The 22315-nt window shown below is 54.1% G+C and overlaps 1 protein-coding gene across 1 annotated transcript in view; it reads right to left on the bottom strand.

The window, feature by feature from the left end:
- MGAT5B (alpha-1,6-mannosylglycoprotein 6-beta-N-acetylglucosaminyltransferase B) overlaps positions 1-20090 on the bottom strand; it is a gene marked incomplete at its 3' end in the record, with an annotated part of 75448 nt that extends 55358 nt beyond the window's left edge. Inside the window, exons 1-2 of the mRNA XM_084218238.1 lie at positions 20009-20090; positions 13411-13523 (exon numbers count right to left, since the gene is read on the bottom strand). Of these exons, the coding sequence (XP_084074364.1) occupies positions 13411-13523; positions 20009-20076 (181 nt within the window). The 5' untranslated portion in view covers positions 20077-20090. The remainder of the gene's footprint in view (positions 1-13410; positions 13524-20008) is intronic.
- Positions 20091-22315: the final 2225 nt, after the last annotated feature.

Below are 22315 nucleotides of genomic sequence, written 5' to 3'. Positions count from 1 at the left end.
AGCTGCATCTCTGCCCTCCTCCTGCAGCCCCTGCCCCTCACACTGTGGGTTCTCCTGCTGGCATGATGCCCCAGGAGGTTTCCTGGAGGAGGAAAGCACCCCAAGGTGTGCCTGTCCCAGCCCCTCTGGCTCTGGGGTCTCGTTCCTCCCTCCCTTCCTTTAGCTGCAGGACCCTGAGCTGAGCCTGCACAAGAGGGTCCTGATTCTTTTCCACCCATCCAGCTCCCTCCCATCCCAAAGGAAACCTTGCAGGAACAGCCTGCAGCTCCACCCAAACATGTCTGCTCCCAATTTCCATACAAATAAGAAAAGGCAGGAAAATGAACGATACAAATACTCACACTCCCAGTCAGGAGCGTTTCACTGCTGCAAGGGAGAGCCCAGGGCTGTTCACACTAAATTTAGTGCTTCTTACCCCACCATACACACACCAGAGACCTGATGTCCCCTCTGGGACATGGGGACAGTGCCAAGAGTCCTGCCATGAGCCATCACTGCAGGTAAAGGGAGCTGGATCACCTCCTCTCCCCAAAGCCCCTGGAGATGGGCTGGGGGAGTTGGGAAGCTGGGCAAGGAGAGTTGAATACACACAACCCCAACACGAGCTGCAGTTCGGTTTTTATTTGCTTTAATATATTTTTCAACGCATCTTTTTTCCTCCTTCTCATCCTCCTTTCACTTTTTCTTCTAAAAGAGCAGCAGCAGGGAGTTTTTAGCTGCTTCTCTATTGCCAGCCAGCACTATTTTAAATTGCATTTTAAGCTGTTCTGCAGCGCTTCAAACACCTCACACTGCAGGACAGGCTTCCAAATTACAAGATTAACATTGATTTTAAATTGCTTCCTGAAACATAAGGGCTCCAGCACAGGGATGGATGAAGGGCAGCTGCTGCAGCAAAGCCCAAAAGACACCAGAGCTCCTGGGCCATGGCTGCACCCCACGCTGGGGTGGATGCTGCTGGGACTGGGGGCAAACTGGAGCCTGGATTTGCAGCTGAGACCCCCAGTTTGAGGTGAAAAGCAGCACACACAGCTCCCACAGGACAGGGAGAGCCCCAGAGTGACTCCACAGACCCACGAGCCAGGGACCAACCTTCCTGTGGGTTCTTGGTGTTTACAGGAGGAGTCTCTCCAACAGCACCAGCATTTGAGGTTCTCCTCCTGCTGGTCCCCCTTGCTCATCCAGGGACAATTGTACTGCCAGCAGCCAGTGCCCCACGGATTGCAGGGAAGGAAGGATTGCACCCAGCACTTGCACAGCCCAAAACCAGCCGGTGGAAGGCTCCAGGAGGTTCAGCACCCCCATCAATCCTCCAGCCCTGCACATCCAGTGCTCCAGCCCACAGCCACACTCACAGCTGCCCCAAAAGGTGATTTCTTCAGAACTCACTCATTTAACACTTCTAAAATGATCACCCTTTCTCCTTCAGCCAAAAAGATTGGCCAAACAGTGCTGGGCATCCTGCCACTTTGCTTCCAGGGGCAAATAAATCATCCCTTTCTCCAAACTCATCAGTCTCCAGCGAGCCCAGGGGCTGGATCCTCCAAGCAGCAGCAGAGCCCAAAGCAGGGCCAGAGCTGGGGGGCATTGGCAGAGCTGCAGGATGAGCCTCAGCTAATCTCTTCTCAAGCTGAACTGAGCCCTGCTCTCTCGTTTAAGCCACAGAAACAAATAAATCAATGGGAAAACCCAGCTCTTACAGAGGCTGCTATGGTTCCCACTGTGCTAGTTTTATTTTCTGAAGTACCTGCTGCCTCCCGGGCTCAGGATGAATTTTGATTTAGGAGTGAAAAGGGGTAATAAAAGCATGAAGAGCCATTAACATTCCTCCTGGCCATGGTGGGGTGTTGGCTCATCACAAGTTGATGGAAATGCCATTTGACTTCCTTATGAGCTATAGAAAATCAATTAATTGATTTAATCATTCCCTGGGTGTCCCTGCTTATGGAGATAACAGAGTGCCAGGGCAGCAGGAAGCTGCTCCTGCCTCCTCTGACACAGGGCCAGCAGGGAAGGGGCCAGCACACATCCCTGCTCTGAGATCCCCATCACTGCTGCCCCACTCCAAGATGTGTGAATTCACATTTCCATTTTCCAATAGGTTTGGTAGCATAATTTTCTTTTCTTCTCTTGAAGCCTGCAGGCATTCAATTCTGAGCAGTAATTGCATGAAACAGGCACTTCTTCAGGAAGAGACATTTTCCCAGGGTGGATTAAGCCTTAACCACTACAAGAGCAGCCCTGACACTTCTCTTTACCTCTCTGTGCCCTGCAAAGCACCAATCTGCATTTTACATTTTGCATTTTCCTCCCCCAGCACATCCCCACAGAAGTGGGCAGGAACGTCCAGTGTCACGTGGAGCCCCAGGGATGCCTTTATTTTCATTATTTCAACAGCTCTCATTTCCCTGCCTGCAACACCAATTTAACAAGGGCAGTAAAGTTTTACACCTCCACTTTAAACTCCCTTTCCATGAGTCTGTCAAGGATGGGAGCACAGTGCACCTAATGATGGATGCAGAGCTTGGGGCTGAAGTGGGGACACCAGAAGAAGGAGAGACCACATGAATTTAATCAACCCAGGTAAAACAATGCTCTGCTCCCAAAAAACTGCAGCTTAAGGACACCCCTGTGTTGGCCATGGGGTGAAACCCCAGCAGGGTGACACTGCTGGCACTCGTGGGTGCTGTGTCACCTGCTCAAGGAGCCCTTGGGGCAGCTGAGCAGCCAACAGGAGCTGGCAAAAGGCAGAGTTTGGGGCAGAAAGCCCTCAGCCTGCAGCTGGGCCCTGCCTGGCTTTGGTGTCTCCCTTAACTCCTTTCTCCCCACCAGTGCTTGGACAAGGAAGGAAGAGAACGGTGTTGGGAAGGATGGAAGTTTGACAGGAAAGTCTCACAGATAGGTGTGCTTGGAAGAAAGATTTTTGAATGTAGAGTCTGATGAAGGAATAGAGTTGGAAGCAAGTAGTAGATAAAGGATATAGAAGAAAAGAATTGCTGAGCCAGTCTGACTGGGTGACCAAGGAGGCAAAGGGTGTGTTAGTTAGAAGGGGTTTTTATGGCTTAGAGCAAAGGATAAACCCACCCCAAACAAGAAGATGTTTTTACCAAGCAGGAAGAGAGCACAGGCAAACAAGGCAGCAAATGTGGCAAGGAGAAAAAAGGTCTCAGAATTTTCCACTGCAAGAAAACTGAAAAACAACTTCTGGCTTAAACTGTGATGTACTGACTTTTAGTGGTTGGGGAATGGTAACAAGAATATGGTAATGACAGTAGTTATGATAGGCTATAGGTAAAAGTTAAGGTATAGATTGGTTCTGCTGTATGAAGATGCTCAGCAAAGAAAAGCATAAAATGCATTGTAACCAAACCAAAGGGTGTCCAGGCCTGCCTGCAGCTGGAGCTGACAGCTGTGGGCACAGCTCTGTCACCCATGACCCTGGACTGCTGTGACACCTTGGGTACAATAAACTGCATTTTGGAGAGCAGCCTGGAGTCCCACATCCCTCATCCAGGCTCTTACAGAACGGTGCCGAGCTCAGCATTTCCAGGGGAGCCCAGGAGCCAACCCCACTGCTCCAGGAGAAATCAAAATCCCATCAGCTCCCAGCACAGCTCCTCACCAAGGAGATGCTCCCAGAGCCAGCCAGCTCCACTTGGCACCAACCAGAAAACTTCTTCCAGCATCAGCTGGCTGCCCCAGCCTCCGAGGATTCATGGAGTGGCTTTGGAAGGGATGGATGCAGAGAGGCTGGAAGTGAGCCCCAAGCACTGAAGAGCTGCCCAGCCTGCTCCTCCACATGGCTTCCCCCTGGCTGGCACCCACAGGCTTCAGGAGAGCCTGATCCAGCTCTGGATGCAGCAGCAGGAAGAGGAAGCACTGGGGACGTGCAGGATCTGCAGGTCCCAGCTGGTGCTGAGGAGGTGACACCACACTCAGACTCACACCTGGCACCTGGGAAAGCAGCCTGGATAACAACCCCCAGACTGTGCAGGAGAAGGGAATGGGAGAGGTGTTGGATTAAGTTTTTTCTTTATTTAGAGATGGGGTAACTGAGAGGTGTTTTAAAAACACTAACAATAGTATTACTCTTAATACTCTTAACAATATTTATCCTATTCCATAACATTTCTAAGTCCACATTTGTTATCTTAAAAATTACATACAAATACACACTATATAAACCTTCTATCAAGTTTAAAAAATTTTCTACAACTTCGAGGGGAACCTCCTGTCTTGTGAGGGAGTTTTACCTAAGCAAACTCTGGATTCAGACCCTGAGAAGAGTCTCATTTCTCCTCCTGGAGCAGCATCCCGGGCACTGCCAGCGAGACACGCTCCAGCATCCGCCCATCCTGACAAGCTGCTCACAAACGCTGCAGTTACCCAGGGCTGCTCAGCAGACAACATCAAAACATGACACCAGCAGCCCAGGAGAAGCTTATAACTCACTCAGGAAGAAACTGGGGATAATTGGTGCCCCGTTTGCTGAGCAGAGCCTGCCCAGCTCCCTCCCTCCCCTGTCACTGTCACTTGCTCACACGAGCCCTCACAACTGGTTCTCCTGTCGCCCCCGCTGAGCGTTAAAGGCAGCAAGATAAATTTATAACTCACATGATTTCTTAAATAATGTATTTGCTGGGAATGTCCCAACACAGGCAGGAATGATGCAGCTGACTCCATGTTCTCAGAAGGCTAATTTATGATTTTATGATACTATATTATATTAAAGAATACTAAACTATACTAAAGAATACAGAGAGGATACTTACAGAATGCTAAAAAGATAACAATGAAAACTCATGACTCTCTCCAGAGCCCTGACACAGCCTGGCCCTGACTGGCCAAAGAGTGAAAACAACTCACAGCAGAATCCAATGGAACAATCTCCAAACACATTCCACATGTGAGCACAACACAGGAGAAGCAAATGAGAAAAGAATTGTTTTCCTTTCCTCTGAGGCTCCTCAGCTTCCCAGGAGAAAATCGAAGGGATCTTTTTTCAGAGAATGTGAATGCCACACTTGAAAGCAAAGGGAACAGAAACATCCCTGAAATCACAGGTCTTTGGGCCATGGCCCAAGGAGGCAGCAGCCCAAGCCCTCACTCCTGGGTGCTCTCCCCAGGCAGAGCAGGTAAGAAAAGGGATTCCCAAAGCCACAAAGCAACTTTTGGGTATTCTGCCCAACCCAAGCTCCTGTCAGAATAACTGTGTGCTCTGCCCAGAAGCTGATTGGGATCTGTCACAAGTGGCAGCGACCCAAATTTTCAAATGGTTCCTGAAAATTACCTTTCCTGATAGAGAGGGAGCGTCGCCCCACATTTCTCTTCACAGAGAAAAGCAAGGCACAATTCTTCCCAAGAATATTTCTGGGTTTCACATTCTCTGAACATCAGAGAAAGGAAACACAATTCTTATCTTATTTGCTGTGCCTGTGTTTGTGCAAAAGTGGAATGCAGTATGGAGATTGTTTACCCAGAGTGATGGTGTTTTGTTTCCTTGGCCTGTCAGGGCCAGGTGTGTGTTGGGGAGGACTGTCAGGTGACAGTCACAAGATTCTGTGCAGTGTGAGCAGGTGTGTGCAGGGTTGAGTGCTTGGCAGGTTCAGTTTTAGATGTATAGAATAACACAGTATAATCAGGTAATTAATTAGCCTTCTGATAAGATGGAGTCCTCTTCATCATCCCTGCTTTGTTGGGGCCATCACAGCACAGAAATAAGGGAGGGTGAACACACCTGTGTTTTATTTTAAAGCTCTCTTGGGCTGAGCAGCATCATCAGGATGGAGCTGAACAGAGCTGTGCCCTCCTCTGCTGTCAGCCCTCACAACGAGAGAGTACACAGGGGGTCAGGATCATGGACAGACCTCCTCCTCCTGCTCCTCCTCCTCCTCCCCCAGCACAGCTGACTGCGAGGGGGATGACAGAGTTACTCAAGCTCACTCTGATCGTTAGCAAATCCGAGCCTGACCTTTCTGCCTCCTCTGTGAGAACAAATGGTGATGTTACCTGGCCATGCTAACCCAGCTGGGACGCTGCTGGAGCAGAAGGAAAAGCAGCAGAGCCGGGAGCAGGAGCAAAGGACCCCTCTGAGGAGATCATGTAGGTTCTCACATTTCTATTTGGCCTCTCTGCTCCTCTCCTCAGGGAGCAATCCAAGGCATTGAAATAACATGAGATCCCGTTGCTTCACGGTGCTGTGGCTCTGAAATGGTGAAAATGCCCTACAAAACCCCGAGCAACCTTCAGCATTACCATCTGCAGCACAATTCCCACCCCTCCACGACACCCCTGCTCTGGAGAGAAACAGGAGCCACAAACACCAAAGCTCACAGCTGTGCTGCACAGCCCTGAACATCTCCCTCTCTCCTCTTCTGTGTTCACTGATGGAAAAAATCGCTTTAAGCAGGTGAGACTCCAGGAACTGGAGCAAGCAGCAGCAGCAGGAGAGGCAGAGCTGGAATACTGAGAGGGTTTTGGGGTGGAACAGGGCAGGATTCCTGCCAGGTGACATCACACACCATCTCCAGCACCACATGCCTCTCAGCTGGTGGCTCTGGATCTCTCCTGAGTCCTGTGGCCCAACGTGGCAAACCAGAGCCATTCTGACCCCACAAGGAAGCCCCAGTGCTCAGCTTCCCCATGGCCTGCACGTGGGACAAGACACCCCAAACCAGCAAGGGCAGGCTTCCACATTTTATATATTATGATATTTATTTTTTTTTCTTTTCCACATTTATTTTTATTCCCTTCAAAATGAACATAAATAACCAAATCTTTTTGCAGCAGAAGCTGTTCCTTGGTGTCCTGCAATTCTGCTGGATCACAGATCACAGCAAGTCCCTGCAGGGGCTGCTGCACTGCACTGCCCACCTCCAGACAGATTCCAGTTTGAGTTGCCATTGCCCAGCTGCAATGTCCCAGTGCTGTAGGACTGGGAAAACCCCACAAGCTGCTTATCACCCCACCAGGGTCCATTTCTGCAGCCCTGAGATCAGACCCCAAAGCACATCTCAGGAACCTAGCACAAGGTGCAACAGCCTTGTAGAGGCTGAGCTTCACCTCTCCCTGCTTCTGTTTTCCAGCTTGTGCTCTAAAATCAGCTCTCCCCCACCCTTGTCCTTCCTTCATCCCATTCCCTCTAATCCTGCTCCCAAAGCAGTGGAGGAAACACAGCACAGGAGCCCAGCTGTGGTCAGCCACAGGAAAGCAGCTGGAGGTGTTGGGATGGGAAAAGGCAGGTGTTGAGCTCCACAGCTGAGCAGCAGGAAACACTTAAAAACAGGTTGAAAAAACAGTTATGGGAACAGAAACACGAACCCCAGCAGCTCAGCAAACCTCCACTTCCCAAAGGCAGCAGGGTTCCAGGAGCCCAGCACCAGAACCTCTGCTGCAGCAGCGACCCCAAGCACAGAGATACCTGTGAGCCACTCTGATAGAGCCACAAATGCTCCTACCAGAGTCCCAGCAAGGTCAGCTGGAATGAAATCAGACCCCTCTGCGGGAGCAGGAGCCCAGCACGAGGGCAGAGCTCTGCTCCGGCCGTTTCAGGACCTGTCCCACACCTCCCCTGGGTCTGCAGCAAATTCCTCCAGCAACTCACACCCAACCCTGCAGGAATCAACAGCAAGAGGAATCCAAAGGCTTTTGATTCTTTGAACAGTTGCAGGCTCTATTCCAGCCACATCTAATCACATTTTAACACTTAATAACCTATTTTCCCTGGCTAATCCCCTGCAGCAGCAAGCTCCACCAGCGGGATGCACATCCCACCAAATCCAGCCTGGGGCACAGCCACGGGCTGAGGGACCACAGCCAAATCCCTCCCAGCACCATGATTACAGAATTTGGTGCTTTTTCAGCAGCAGCCTCCTGCCCCCTGACTCTGGCAGTAAAACAACTGCAAGGAAGATGCTTGGGGGGAAAAAAGGATCATCAAACATATTAAATTCTGAATGAGAGGAGAGAAGAGGGCACAGAAAACTCAATCTCCTGAGTCTAGAGCCCTTCCAAAGCATCTCCCACATTCTAAATGTATAGACTTCTCTGTGTCCCTTTTTTATCTACATCTTTGTTTGCAGAATAAATTCTCTCAGTGGCCATTTCAAAACAAAGGAACCTCTGTCTGTGTTTACTTGACAGCAGAGGATTAGGATAAAATAACTTGCATTTCAGAAGGGTTTTTTTTATTTATTGTTAAGATGCAAAGCCTCTGCTGCAGCGAATCACCAAGCAGAGAATCCATCTGAGGAATGATTTCTGGCACACACCAAGAAACTTGGCTTTTGGAGAGAACCTCCGAGAAAGGTATTCACATACAAAAAATCAAATTTTAAATGGGATTAACTTCTGGACTGTGACATTATCCATTCCTCCTGTTCATGCTCCTGCCTCACATCTATGTTTATTTTGGTTATGACTGGCTGCTCGCACAGTTCAGGAAAGCTCTGGGCAGGGCTGGGGCATTTTCATGTCTCCCTCCCTTTGAATTGCAGCAGTTGAGGCTCAAAGCTGGGCTGGGCAGGGCACTCAGGGAGAAACAGGAACAGCCCCAGCCTAAACTGAACCAGGGACCGTGAACTTCAGCATTCATCCACAACCCAAAGGATTTTTTGGGTGATTTTAAAGCAAATGATTTTTTGACATCCCCCAGCTCTCTGCAGGCACTGAAGGGCACGGGCAGGAACAAGGAGCAGCACAAACAGCCACAGAAGCTGGGATCAGCCTGTGAAAAATTCCAATCACTTGTTTTTAAAATTTTAAAGGTTTAATAGTAATAAAATGGTTATAAAGAAAGCAATATAATTAGAGTAATAATAATTTGGACAATTTGAATTAGGACAACATGAGACAAAAACCAAAGAGTTACGGATGTCTGGGTGCCTTTTTCTGGGCAACACAGGCCGGGAAATAAGGACCCCCGTTAACAGAGGATTAACCCTTAAAAGCAACAGCCTATTGCATATTCATACACTTCACACATGATGCATAAATTCCCTTCACACAAAGGATTCCTCTGGTCATCATCAACTTCTTCCTCCTAATCCTAACAGCGCCTTCGAGGTGGGAAGAAGTTCATTTCTTCTGATAAGAGGGCAATAAATTCCTTTTCTCTGAAGGATTATTTAGGTGTCGTGTGGCTGCTATCTCACTGCAAGTCCTAAAAAAAATCCTACATAACATAGTTCCTATTTTAACTACGAAAGTTAGCACTTTAACTACAAAATACATTTATCATCCTATTAAAATGTTAATACACCAAAGTACACACAGTAAATATCTGCGTAGAGCCATATATTATGCACTTTTCACAAGCCCCAGGAAGGAGCTGACACTCCCCACAAGCCCACCCCATTGGAACCCCAGCCCCACTGCAGAGCTGCCCACCCCAGAGCACCTGGAGGGGGATGTTGGCAGCTCCCCTGCAACACCCACCAGGTAATGAAGGATGCTCCAAGGTGGAGCAGGGAGCAGGCTCCTTCCCACCAGGAGCCCATTCCTGGGAAACACTCAGGCCTGGGCATGGCAAAGCTGAGGCCACACCCCAGGACCTCTCCCCAGGTCGCTGGTTTGTGCAGATTCCCATTCCTCATCCCACCAAGAGCTCCTCCTCAGCCCAGCACGATTAACCTGCTCCTCTGAGCTCGCCTCCAGCCCAGCACTGAGTGCTCAACAGCCACCATCACTGCCAGGAACATTTCCTGGGCTTCCCTGGGATCCAGAACACATGTTAATTAAATGCCAGTTTGTTATTCAAACAGACCTTTGGAGACTTCACGGTGCTAATAAGCAGCACATCCCCTCCTGCTGCCTGCCTGCCTGCCTCCCCACGTGGATGTTCCCCCCAGGTGAGCTGCACCTCTCCTCAGCCAGGAGAGCCCTCTGAGCTCCTGCTCCACACAGAGGGGCCAGCCCTGCTCACCTCACCTCAGCTGTGCTCTCAGAGTCTGCAGGGATGGAGCTCCCCACCTGCCCAGAGGCTGTGATTCCCCATTCCCCATTTCCAGGGAGGCTGCCCAGGATCCACCACCCTTCCTGCCTTGGCCATGGGTGGGATAGCTGGTTCTCCCAGCCATCAGATCCTCCCCCAGCAGCCACAGCCTCTCCCAGGTGACAGAGGGAGGGCTGTGGTGACACTGGCCAGCTCCTGGCCAGGACACTCCCTGAGCCTTGGTCCCACTCTGCTTTGGGGTTACTCACCCCTGGGAACAGCTTCATCACCCCGGGGCACAGCCAGTCCCTACAAACACCCCACCAAGGCCAGGAGGAATGTTAAAGGCTCTTTATGCTTTTCTTACCCCTTTTCCCTCCTAAATCAAAATTCATCCTCAGCCTGGGAGGCAAAAGGTACTTCAGAAAATAAAACTAGCACAGTGGGAACCACAGCAGCCAGTGTGACAGGAAAGGCTGAACCCCAAAATCCTGAACCAGGTGTTAAAGAGTGAGAAGAAGCCTCCCAGGTTGTGCCTGCCAAGTTTTGGGGACAAAGAACACAACCTTCCTCCAGAATCTTCCTCCAGAGACAGGAGAGAGGATGCTTGGTGTTTCAAACCAGTGTGTGAGGCCGTGAATGAAGCTCATCTCCCCCAAGAAGAAGCACAGCAACAGCCAAATGTGCAGCAATTCATCTGGAAGCAATAGTTCGTTTGGCAAAGCCACTGAATATAGGGAAAAAAATTGGATTTGCATCGAATTTTTGAGCTTTCTAACAAAGCAGGATTTGCCTTACCCAGTTAGAAAGCTAAGAGACCAAAACCTTGAAAAATTAGAGGACCTAGGTCATAATTTACTTCTTTTCTTCTTTAAATGAGACCAGTCAGGCATCACCAGAAGCAACAATCAACCTGCACCACCTTGGAGCAAAGCAGCATCTCTCCCAGCCAGCCAGGCTGGTGCTCACAGCCCTCAGCAGAGCCAAAGAGGCTCAGGCAGAGGGTGAACCCTTTACACACCTTGATTTAATCACCTGAACCCCTGAGTGTGGAGGATTTGAGGTGTGAGGGACTGAAAAAGGAGAATTGTTTTGATTTGGGGCTGTGCTGACACTGCTCCCAGGAAATAAGAGGTAGACAAGGATGCAGCCAGTGGATTCAAAGGACAAGGATGGGAAAAGCCACTCCAAGGCATCCAGAAAAGGGGTGAAGTGCTGAGTAATGGTATTTTAGCCATTATTTCACCCCAACTTTAGAGCCCTCTGGGCTCACCCCAGGTGCTTCTGCAGCTTTCTGGAAACCTCTGCTGCTCTTTGCAGCACAACCTGTGCCACACCTCAGCTGGCCCCACAGCTCAGCAGTGTCTCTGCATTCCCTTCAGTTCTCTACAGACTTTTCAGGGACACTGGGGCTCCTCTGGACACAGGTAACAGCGACACCTTTCATTTCAAACTCAGCAATCTTTTCAGAGCCCATCTCCTCAAAAGCCAGGTCTGGAGCAGGTGCTGCTCTGGGGGATCCTGCCCACTCTCCCTGTGCTGTTTCTTATCCCAGGAAGGAAGAAATCCCCTCAAACCAGACTTCACTCCCCAGCCATGTGCTTGGCTTGGGGACAGGAGCACAAAGCCACCTTCCCCATGGGGACACACACCCTGAGCAAGGGCAGGAGCACTGCAAAGCCCTGACCCTGCCCCCTGCTCCAGCCTGGGGTCACCAGGGAAACACAGGAAGGGGTTGGATGGAGCTGGTGGTGGGAACAGCTAGAGGAGCAGAGGGGGAGGAACATCATCCACCACGTCCTCCATCCACAGGGAGAACACAGATCCAGCTGCCACAGGCTGCAAATCCAGCTCATGGAAAGTCAACTAAGAGGTTTAACACCATCCAGCTTCTGGAAAACAGCACTTTATCCCTCTCCTCTTGTAGGGAAGCAGCTGGCACTTCTTCCAGCACCTCAAGGAAGGGATTTAATGCTCCAAAATCACATCCTAGCTGAGGCTGTGGAGCTCAGATCCCTCCTTGGATTTGGTACAGAGGAGGAGAAGACCATGGTGGCCTGACCAAGCCCATCTCACCCTGCTCAGGGGAGTTCAAGCTGGGCAGATTGCTCTGTGCCTTACTGGAATGTCAGAGAAAAAGCCAGGGCAAGCTCAGCCCATGGCAGCAGTGTTCTCCCAGAGCAGGAGCAGGCCGTGGCAGTCCAACCACAAAAGTGTCTCCTGAGCTGACTTCGTGTCTCGCCAAAAGAGGTGTTAATTAAAACATAACACACACTTCCTAAAAATTAGAATATTTCTCTTCTACATTTCAGTACCTGCATAAAACCACAAAGGCCTTTTATTTTCCCTTCACTAAAGAGCAATTCCCACTCCCTGCAGGCCACAAGTGCTCAAACCCACTGAGACCTCCAAGCCCCTGAGCCAGGTCCTCCACAAGTCAGACCAGGGGAGCCCACACACACACACTGCTGCCAGCTGAGGCTCTGATCCCACTGCTTCCCCATGTTCTGCTGTCAGCCAGGGTCAGCATCCCCAGCCCAGCACTCACCCCCACCTGCCACAGCTCTGGATGTGAGCACAGCCAGGTTGGAGCCACGTGGCAAAGCCACACATGGCAAGAGAGGCCAACAGGACCCTGAACCATCCTGATAATCCCAAAAAGGGCCAGGAAGGACCATGAGAAGGGAAGATCCAGGCACCATCCTCCTGCATGCCTGGCACTCATCAGCTCAGCTGGACCAGGCACGTGGGGGCACCACTTGAGGATCTTAGGTTGGAAAGGGAGGTGTGGATCCTATTGCCATCTGTCAGAGCTGGGGCAGTTCTCTGCTGTTCATGGGGCAGTTTTTTCTTTATCTCTCCCACAGCCAACCCTCCCTCCAGCAGATCTCTGCTGTCCATGGCCAGGGAGTGTCCCTGCAGGGCTGATCAAATTCCATCATCCCATGGGGAGATGCTCTGCCCAGGGCAGGAGCCAAGCATTCCTACCTGGATACAATCTGCCCTGGAACAGCACAGCAGCCTCTGCCCACTGCATTCCCAGAGGAGCAGCTTTCTCCTGTCCTGCATTCCCAGAGGGAGAGCAGGCCCATCTCCAGCAGCCCTGGAGCTGCAGAGGAAAACTCCCCCCTTGTGCAGGATCCTGCTGCAGCAGAACCACAGCTGGCACTGCAGGAGGGCTGAGCCCCCGTGGGATGGGGCTGTGCCCCCACCCTGACACACAGGGGGACAGGGCATGGCCTCACTCTGTCAGGGGTTTTTTTGTTTGTTTATACTATTACATTTTTACTTTTAATTTTCCTAGTACAGAGCTGTTATTCCTATTCCCATATCTTTGCCCGAGAGCCCCTTAATTTCAAAATTATAATAATTAGGAGGGAGGGGGTTTGCATTTTCCATTTCAGGGCAGTCTCCTGCCTTCCCTAGCAGACACCTGTCTGTTCTCAGTGGCCAGGCCAGGCTGGTGGAGCCGTGCTCACCTTCGGTGCGGATGGTGAAGGGGGAGTCCCCCAGGCGCTTGGCTGAGAACTGCCCTCCCAGGGACGTCATCAGGAAGCACAGGGTGAAAAATCCAATGCCCAGCACAAAAATCCTGCAGGAGAGAAAGCAGAGCTGGAGCAAGGTGTGATGAGCAGCCAGCCCCACCACCCCTGCCCCTGGGGTAAGCCCTTGCACAGCAGCTGGAGAGGTTTGGGGTTGTGTGTCTGGGACCATCCCAGCTCCATCCCTGCGGCTCACCCCACCCAGCCCTGGCAGGGAGCGTCTGTGCAGCCCTACCAGCACCTCACCCCAGCCACAGCAGACTTTGTGAGTGCTTCACAAAGAGCCCAGGACACAAACCCTGGCACTGAGCAGGGGGTTTTGCCTGAGAACTCCCTCGGAAATCCCTGCAGCCCCTCCAATGGGCAGGCCTTGAGGAATCCTCCCCTGCACGCAGGGGGAGTGGTGGATCTGCCTCTTCAGCAGGGAGGCTGAGCCACACCACAACTGCCCTGTGATGCTCCACCAGGTCCAGCCCAACAACCCAGAGCACAGGAACCACTACAATAAACAATACCTGTGTTCCTCTGGGAGAGAGGAGTAAAGAGAGACCTTTACCTTCCCTTCCTCCCAAAGGATCTAAAAAAAAACCCTTTTAGTTTTTTATACAAAGCCTTTTGTTCTCCTGTAACTAGGCCACCAGCATTGTCATTGTGTCCCCTGTGCTCAAGGGGACAAGGAGGGACTCGTGTGGCCTGGGGCCACCCCATCCCTGCTTTGTTCACAGGGCTGGCAGGGACGTGGCTCCCAGGGGACACACGGGGCAGGATGTCACCTCCAGGAGGGGCAGGAGCTCCCAGCGCTGCTCCTGCCCTGCCCAAATTCAGCCACTCCCTCTTTTGGGGGTGGAAGGGCTGAAGGCAGGAGCTCTGTGCCAGCCTGGCTGTTGTGCACCAGGGAGTGAAGAGCAGAGTGCTCTGTGCCAAGGGATGGATGTCTGGCCTCCTTCCACTGCTCAGAGCCACTGCCATCATCCCTGGGACTCCGTGGAGGTGCAGCAGCCTCCAGCAGCCACACGGGAAAAGCCCTGGCAGAGGCACTGCCAGGTGACAGTGAGACAGCTCCCAGAGCAGCAGAGTGATCTCAAACCCAGGGGAAATCTCCAGGAGGAGAAAGAGAAAAGACAACCCCCAGCCAGCCTGGAGGAACAACAGGTTTGTCCCCAACAGGTAAATCATTCCTGCGTGGGCAGGGAGCTGAGGAAGCCCTCGGGGTGCCCTGGCATTGCTGCCTCTCAGCATCCCTGAGCCAAAGGGAAGCAACCACAGAGGACAGCAGCCTGCAGCTCTCCTTTACACGCTCACAGCATCCTCCACAGGGCTCAGGAGCTGCACACAGCCACCCAGGCTTTTCCAGGTGCAGAGGAGCCCCCAGCCCTTCACTTAAGCATTTCTGCACAGCTTAAAGGCAGAGGAGTAGGAACAGCCTTCAACCCTGGGCTACAGCACGCCAGCACTGCAATTATCTGCTGCTGGAAAGGGCTAACAAATAAAGTGACCTGCTTCAAAGCCCTCGTTAGTGACTGGAGATGTTGTGCAGAGCTCAAGTACCAGGTCAAGCAGCTCAAGAAGGGCTGGGTTTCCCCAGGGAGGAGTGGAGGAGCTCCCAGGGCAGCTCCCTGCTGTCCCTGCACTGCACAGCCAGGCTTTCCTTGCCTGGAGAGACTCCTGGGCAAGGCATGGCACTGTCAGGGGATCCCACGAGCTCCCTACCTCCATGCAGGCAGCTCTGGCACTGCTGTCACGCAGCCAGCACACACCTGAGCCCCAGATCCAGGGCAGCCTCACTCTCAGCAGCAACCAGCTCGAGAACAAAGGGTTTCTTTGCCTGCTCCGAGGAGAATCAGCCTTGCTCACAGCAGACAGGCCCCTAACTCCTGCCCATCCCCATGCATCAGCCCTGCCCCATCCCCAGTGGATAAGGAGCACCTGGCTCTGGGCTCTGGGCAAGGAGCACAACCCAGCTCCCCATCCCCTTCTCACCTCTCACCTAATCAAAGGGAAAAGCAACACCCTGGGCTTGTCAGCACCAATGAGCTCTGCCAGCAGTACACTGAGCACCAGCACAAACCCTCCCTGACAGCCAGGCCAGAGCTGGAGCTGACCTGCCTGGGAGAGCTGACCCACCTGGGTGAGCTGAATCTGACAGAGCCGACCTAGCTGGGAGAGCTGAACCTGGCAGAGCTGATCCACCTGGGTGAGCTGACCCACCTGGGAGAACTGACCCAGCTGGGAGAGCTGATCTACCTGGGCGAGCTAAACCTGACAGAGCTGACCCAGCTGGGTGAGCTGACCCAGCTGGGAGAGCTGGAGCTTGCCCACCTGGGTGAGCTGACCCACCTGGCAGAGGGGATGCTCAAGTGCTTCACTAAAAGTGCCTGACATCCCCCTGCAGCCTGGACCAGCTCAGGTCCCTTTATTTCTTAATGAGCCATCCCTGGAGGGGTGGAAAGCTGTTTCTACAAGATACCCAAGCCACTGTGCACTCACTAATCCAGGCTCCCATCCCTGAGGGCCTGGCTGCAGGCACAGCCCCACCAGCAGTAAGCAGTGGAGCAGAGCCACCCCCTGCCCAGCAGATGCTGCTGAACCAGGCAGCTGTGGGATGTGCACACAGACAGCACACAGACCTCAGCCCCTCCCCAGAGCAGAGCTGGGAGAAGGGTTTGCAGAGAGCTGTGGTCCAGCTCCAGCAGGGAGGTGACTGTGAAGGCAGCAGAGCATCCCTGATGCTGCACAGTAACGTGGTGTCCCATAAATAGCTTGGAGAGGGGGTGATCTGGGGACGGTAGTGCGCGATCTGCCGTGATCACAGCCGGAGCCCAGCGCAGGGCTGGCTCTGGGAAAGGCTCTCAGGAGCACCCTGGAGGGGATTGCTGCACCCAGCTTGGCTTTGGAGGGCTGAATTTGCCCTTAGGGAATGCTGTCTGCCATGGCACTGCCCTGGCAGGAGAGGACAACAGCAGGCTGGAGAAGAAACAAGCTGAAGGGGCTCAAAGCCCAGGCAGGTCCTGCACCCCAGGGTCCATCCTGGTCCAAAACCCAGCCATGGCCTGTCCTGGTGTCCCCTCCCCCAAGGGGCATTTTAACAAAGCATCACCTGAATAAATGCTCAGCCCTGATCCTGCTCTCACACCTCCTATTGACAATACCTTCATCATGATGCAAGACCTTGTTGACGCTTTTTAATCTTCACAATTATAGTCTGGCAAGGAGGGATCGTTGAACACCGAGCAGAAAGAAAAAGGGAAGGAAAGAAAAAGATACAAAGGTGATCTGTGCTCTACCATCTCCCTAGGAAACTAAACCTTTTTCATTTTGACTGGATTACAGAGAGAGTACAGGAGATGCAAGATGCTTTTTTTTTTCAAAAAAAAAAAAAAAATTTAAAAAAGGAATTGGAGCCTTCCTGGAATTGCTGTCCGTGGGAGATGAGTGATCCAGCCCAGAGCAGTGCTCCAGGGAGCAGGGATGGTGCAGGGCTGAGCTTTCAGCCTGAGAACCCCAACTCCTTCACTTTTGCTCCTCTTCTCCAGGTGAGTAAAAGTGCCTGGCCCAGACTCACCTGAGTGGAAACTCCTTATACAGAAAACAAATTTACCACAAAGTAGCAAAACGCAAAACATACCAGATTCCAGGTGGTCCAAATGCACTGGGTCCTCTCCCCCAAGATCAAAACTAAGTCCCTGAAGACTCTGGAGTTCCAAGGACCAAATAACACCTATCCTGCATGCTGGCTTTGCCTGTCATCCCATGTCACGTTTAATTCATCACTCGGGCAGTTTGGAGCCAAATCCTTCTCCACATCCTCCCCAAACTGAAATGTTCACAGTTCTGGGCTCTGGCCTGGTGCCCAAAAGAAAAGAAAGTGGAATTCCTCAAGTTTTGAATGAAAATTGGAAGTGATGCCCCAGTCATGGAGGATTTTGGCCCATGGAACTGAAAGCTGGGTGTGACCAAGAGGGTCTGAGTGCTGAGCTGGGATGTGGTAGGGGAGGAAGGCCAGCAGCACCCAGCAGGATGGGACTGTGGCACTGGGGAGGTGGCACTGGGACTGTGCCCATGGTGCCACATCACCCAGCTTTGACCCACGGGGAGAATCCTGCACAGGTGCAGGGGGAAACCAAGGGCTACAGGGTCAGGGAACACCTTTTATTAGCCAAGTTTTCAACTCCCAAAAGCTGAACCACCATTCCTACCAGCAGAAATCAGGCTAATGAATGACTCCTCTCCCTCAAGCCCCTTTTGCTTGGAGCCAGACAGGGTTGTGGTGCTGTCACACTGATGCTCAGCCATGGGCACTGTGATCCATGCAGGGACCAGAGTGAACTCTCACTGAGCACTGTCACAGCCCACAGAAAGCCTGGCAAACAGAACTACAGAGCCAAGGGCTGGGCAAGCTGGGCCAGGGCTCCTCAATGAATCCTTGCATGGATCCAGCTCTCTTGCCTCTCACATCACAAGTGAGACCCCTTTGCTACTGAGATGAACTCAGAGCCACCCTTGGGCATTCCTGTGGTTTCCCAGACTGATTTGCTCCCTCTCTGCAGGTGCTCTCCCTGCCCAGGGCTCTGCTTTGCTTTGCTAAGCTGTCTGGAGGGAGGTTAATGAAATGTTTTGGTGCACAGGATCAGGTTTCCTGCGTGCTGTTTGCCGATGGCAGCAATCCCCATCAGGCAGGGGCTCGCACCACGGGATTCCCGGAGCAGGGAGGCTTTGCCCAGCCAGCAGCAGGGAACCTGCCCATTTACAGGACCCATCCTGGCTGCCAGGACCTCCTCCCACTGCTGGGGGTTTTCCCTGACCCACATCAGCTGAGGGTGGGGAGCGATGATGTTCGGGGAGCAGAGCTGCTTTGCACCAGGCTGGAGCTGGGCAGTGCCAACACTCAGCCACGCTGGGCTGGGAGCAAGGTGACACAGGACTGTGGCATGGGGGGTGACACTCAGCATGACAGCAGCAGGGAGGAGGTGCAGAGGTCCTGGGCACTGTGGGACAGTAAGGAGAGGGGCTTGGGAATTCCTCCCCTTGCACAAGGAGAGCCTGGCTGTTAACAACCCCGCTGGTTCCAGTGGCACCAGTACTGGTCTGTACTGGTTGGAGAGCAGAAGCCAGGCCAGGGCACACGGTCAGGACACTGCAAGTTCTCCACCTGGGCACCAGAGACCATCCAGCCATCATAAACCCCTCATCCACACACATCCTCATCCCTAACAGGACTTTGTGATCACCCTGCCGTGCACTCCCTGTGCTCGCCCACCCTGACTCCAGGTCACTGCTGGAGATGGGTTCCCCTGGCTCAGGGGTGATGTCCAGGGCACAGGGATGCTCCAGCCAGTCACCTCCTCACTGTGGAACTCGAACCCAGCTAAGAGAGCAAACAGCCAGGCAAAGAGCACCCCGCGGGGTGAGCGTGCCCTTCTCGCGTCTCTTGCAGTCACTCCCTGCTCCACCCCTGAGCTCTGGGAACCCTCACACCTCTGCCACCGCTTTGTGGCATCGCCTTGGCCAAGTTCCCCAGTCCCAGGGCAGTGCCGCGGCGCCCAGCAGCAGAAATCGCTCCAGGCAGCTCCCGAGGAGAGGCAGAAAACCTCTTCACACCTGAGTGCAAGCAGAGGTGAGCAGCTCCCGAGGAGAGGCAGGAAACCTCTCCGCACCTGAGTGCAAGCAGAGCCAGGCAGCTCCCGAGGAGAGGCAGAAAACCTCTCCACACCTGAGTGCAAGCCCAGCCTGCCCTCCTGCCCGACGCCGGGCGGTACCCGAGCTGAGCAAAAAGGCAGTGAGCAGATCCCTCCGGTGACCCCAGAGCTCCAAACACAGCGGGGAACGCTGGAAGCCGCTGGGCTGGGCTCGCCCCGCTCCACCTTGAGCTTCGTCCCCCAGCACGTTCCCCTCTATCTCTAATGGGTTTGGGTCCCTCTCCCCATCGGAAAATCACGTAACTGCCAGCATCCCCCAACATCTCCCGAGTGTCTCAAGCTCGGGACCAACCCAAGCACGTCTCCAGCGAGGCAAAGAAGCAGGAGAGCAAGGGCTGAAGAGGGGAAGCGAATGTATGGAAGCAAAAATTGGGAGTTATAGCAAGGGGAAAAAGCAATGGGTGGATACGGGTGTGCTGGAGCCGGAGGGGTTCAGGTCTGGACATCCGCCCACTGCTTGCTCAGGGTAGGTTTCGAAATGCCCAGCTGCACCAGCAGGCTCAAACCAGAGGAACCGAATCCCCCCGAGTACCAACATCTCCGAGAACGGCTCTCAGAAAAGCCAGCGGCGAGCAGCCCCGCGATAACCCCGGAGACACCGGCGGGGGGCACCGGGACCGGCAGCCAGCGAGAGCTGCAGGAACCGCACGCTGCCCCGCGGGCAGCCCTGCCCGGGTCCCTGCCCGGATCCCTGCCCGGATCCCTGCCATCCCCAGCTGGGCTCCATCCGCACGCCCCGCACGGAGCCCGAGCCCGGCAGCCGCAGCCCCCGCACCGTTCGCTCCCCGCCCGCAGGAGCCGGGCGAGGCGGCAGCGCCAGAAGGAAACACCAACTTTACCTAAAGGGTCTCAAGGTGACGAGGCATCTTCTGACCATTATCTTGCCATCCGCGTTGACAGTGATCATCGTTCGAAGTTGCGGGCAGGGGGCGGCCCCGCACCCCCCCAGCGGCAGCGAGGGCGGCAGCGAGCGGGGCTCAGCGGGCGGGGCGCGGGGCTGCGCGGGGCCGCATGGCGGGGCTCAGCGGGGACCCCCCGCCCTAGCCTTGCCCCTGCCCGCTGCCCCTGCCCATGGCCGGGCCCCTCGGCTCCGCTCCGCTCCGCGCACCCCGCGCTGCGGCTCCGCTCCGCCCCGCACCGCCCCGCGGAGCCCCCGCCGCGCTCCGCCGGGCTCCGCGTGCCATCTAGCGGCTACCGGGCCCGCAGAGGGGGGGTCGGGGCAGCGGGGAAGGGGAGGTGCGGGTGGGCACCCCCCGAGGTGAGGGGATGGTGTTTTGGAGGAGGGATAACCGGGTTTGGGCGGAGAGGGCGGCAGCGTCCCCGCGCAGGTGACAGCTCCCGGCGCGGGGACCTCGGGAGGCAGGGATGGCCCTTTGAGGGGGCAGGCAGACCAGAAATGCCACCCAGCAGCGTGCCCGAGTGCTGCTCGATTTGGGGGGTTAGGAGCAGGGCAAACCTCCCCTGGGGGGAAAGGCGGGTCTGGAGTCTCGGACAGCGCCAGACTGCAGCTCTGCGGCCCCATCACTCCGTTCTCTCTCTGCTGGGCACAGTCACAGCCGCGATGTGGCTCCCCAAAGTCCCCGGGTGTTCCAGGGTGATGCCAAGGGGACCGGGGCGGTGTCCTTGGGAAGACAAAGGCAGGGCCGTGAGAGCTGAGGCAGGAGAAGCAGTGCTGAGCTCAGCAGAGGCGGTTCCGGCTCTCCTGGGGAAGGTGACAAGCACAAAAAGCCTCCCAAAAGTTGGGGCTTAAAGGAGCCAAGTGTGCAGAGAGACCAGAGAGGTCCCATTTCCAACCCCAGCCAGGTTGGGTGCCCCCACTGGGGGTGAGGGAAGGGATGCAGCACCCCGGGGTGAGCGCAGAATGGCTGGAAGGACAACACTGTCCCCCTTTGGCCAGGCTACAGCACAGGGCCAGGCCGTGGTCTGGGGGGCTGTGGTGCCAGCAGGGCCCCCTCATGCCATGCTGGCCCCAAGGCTGGCTGTCCCTCTTTGCTCTGAGTACCACCACAGGTACCACAAAGCACAGGGTGACATCAGGGCACAGCTGTCCCTTTGCCTTCCCCACGGTGGGATGCTCTCCTCCCATGGTCTTCCCAAACTTTTCTCCATCCCATTTTCCTCCAGAGAGAGAAACCTCCCTCCAGCCCTGCCAGGCCTGGCTTAGAGATCTGCACCTCAGGTGCTGAATTCCAACACCCTCCCAGCACCAGGCACCCACTCCTCTACAAACTAACAAACTGATCGTGCACAATCCCAGGGCTTTCCTGTGGGGCTGAGGAGGAGGAAAGGCTGCTGTGATGCTGCATTTCCATAGGCATCCAGATGCTCACACTGCTTCCTTCTCCCCAGTGGAAACCAGGGTCAGCAAAGCTCCAGGGAGCATAAAGCTGCCACAGCCATGAGATCAGGGACAGCAGCTGGAAATTTACCCCAAACCAGAATTTTTCCCTATAAAGCAGCACTTTTTTCCAAGCAGAAGTGAGAGTCAAACCCATATTCTCCAGGACTTCTTCGATGCAGGAGGATTTTTGTGTTCATCCACACTTTTCATGGGCAGGTGACAGGGAAGGAGGGATTGCCACCCCAGGTCTGGGTGGGATCCCAGCAGGATGCAGAGGGGTGCACAGACCGAGGATTTGCAGTAAGTGTGGCTCAGGAGCAGCAGCCAGCACTGCCAAACCAGGCCCTCAGGTCACCTTGGCAAGGACACCCTGCCCTGGAGCCCACCCTGCACACAACCAGGCACACCCCAAACCAGCTGGGCGCTCAGTCCCTGCTCTTTTGGGTGCAGATGGGAGCACCTGGCGTTCCTCACCTGGCCCCTGGGCAAGGAGGGAGCAGCAGCCTGGTGAAGGTGCTCTGGGGATCCTGCTACCCAGGATTTCCTGCCTGCTCACTCCATTCCTAGCTCCTGACAGGAGTTCTTGGTGCTCACCTGGGCAGTAAAACCACCTCAACATCTGGTGCTGCCCTCCAGAGCCCGGCTCCAGCCGGCCGCAGGAGGCAGAGCCCTTCATTCCAAGAACTTCTTTCCAAGATCAGCTCAGCTCCATGGGTCTGGAAGTCTTCCTAGTGCCCATAAACACTGCATGGAGTGGGTGGTGGGGCAACCAGGGCTCTGCCTGGCATGTGCCAGGATCCAGCTG

The sequence above is a fragment of the Fringilla coelebs genome (genome assembly GCF_963513975.1).
Source record: "Fringilla coelebs genome assembly, chromosome: 19".
Classification (NCBI taxonomy): Eukaryota; Metazoa; Chordata; class Aves; order Passeriformes; family Fringillidae; genus Fringilla; species Fringilla coelebs.
The sequence above is the reverse complement of the archived record's forward strand: the minus strand, read 5'-3'. Positions and strand labels throughout refer to the sequence as shown.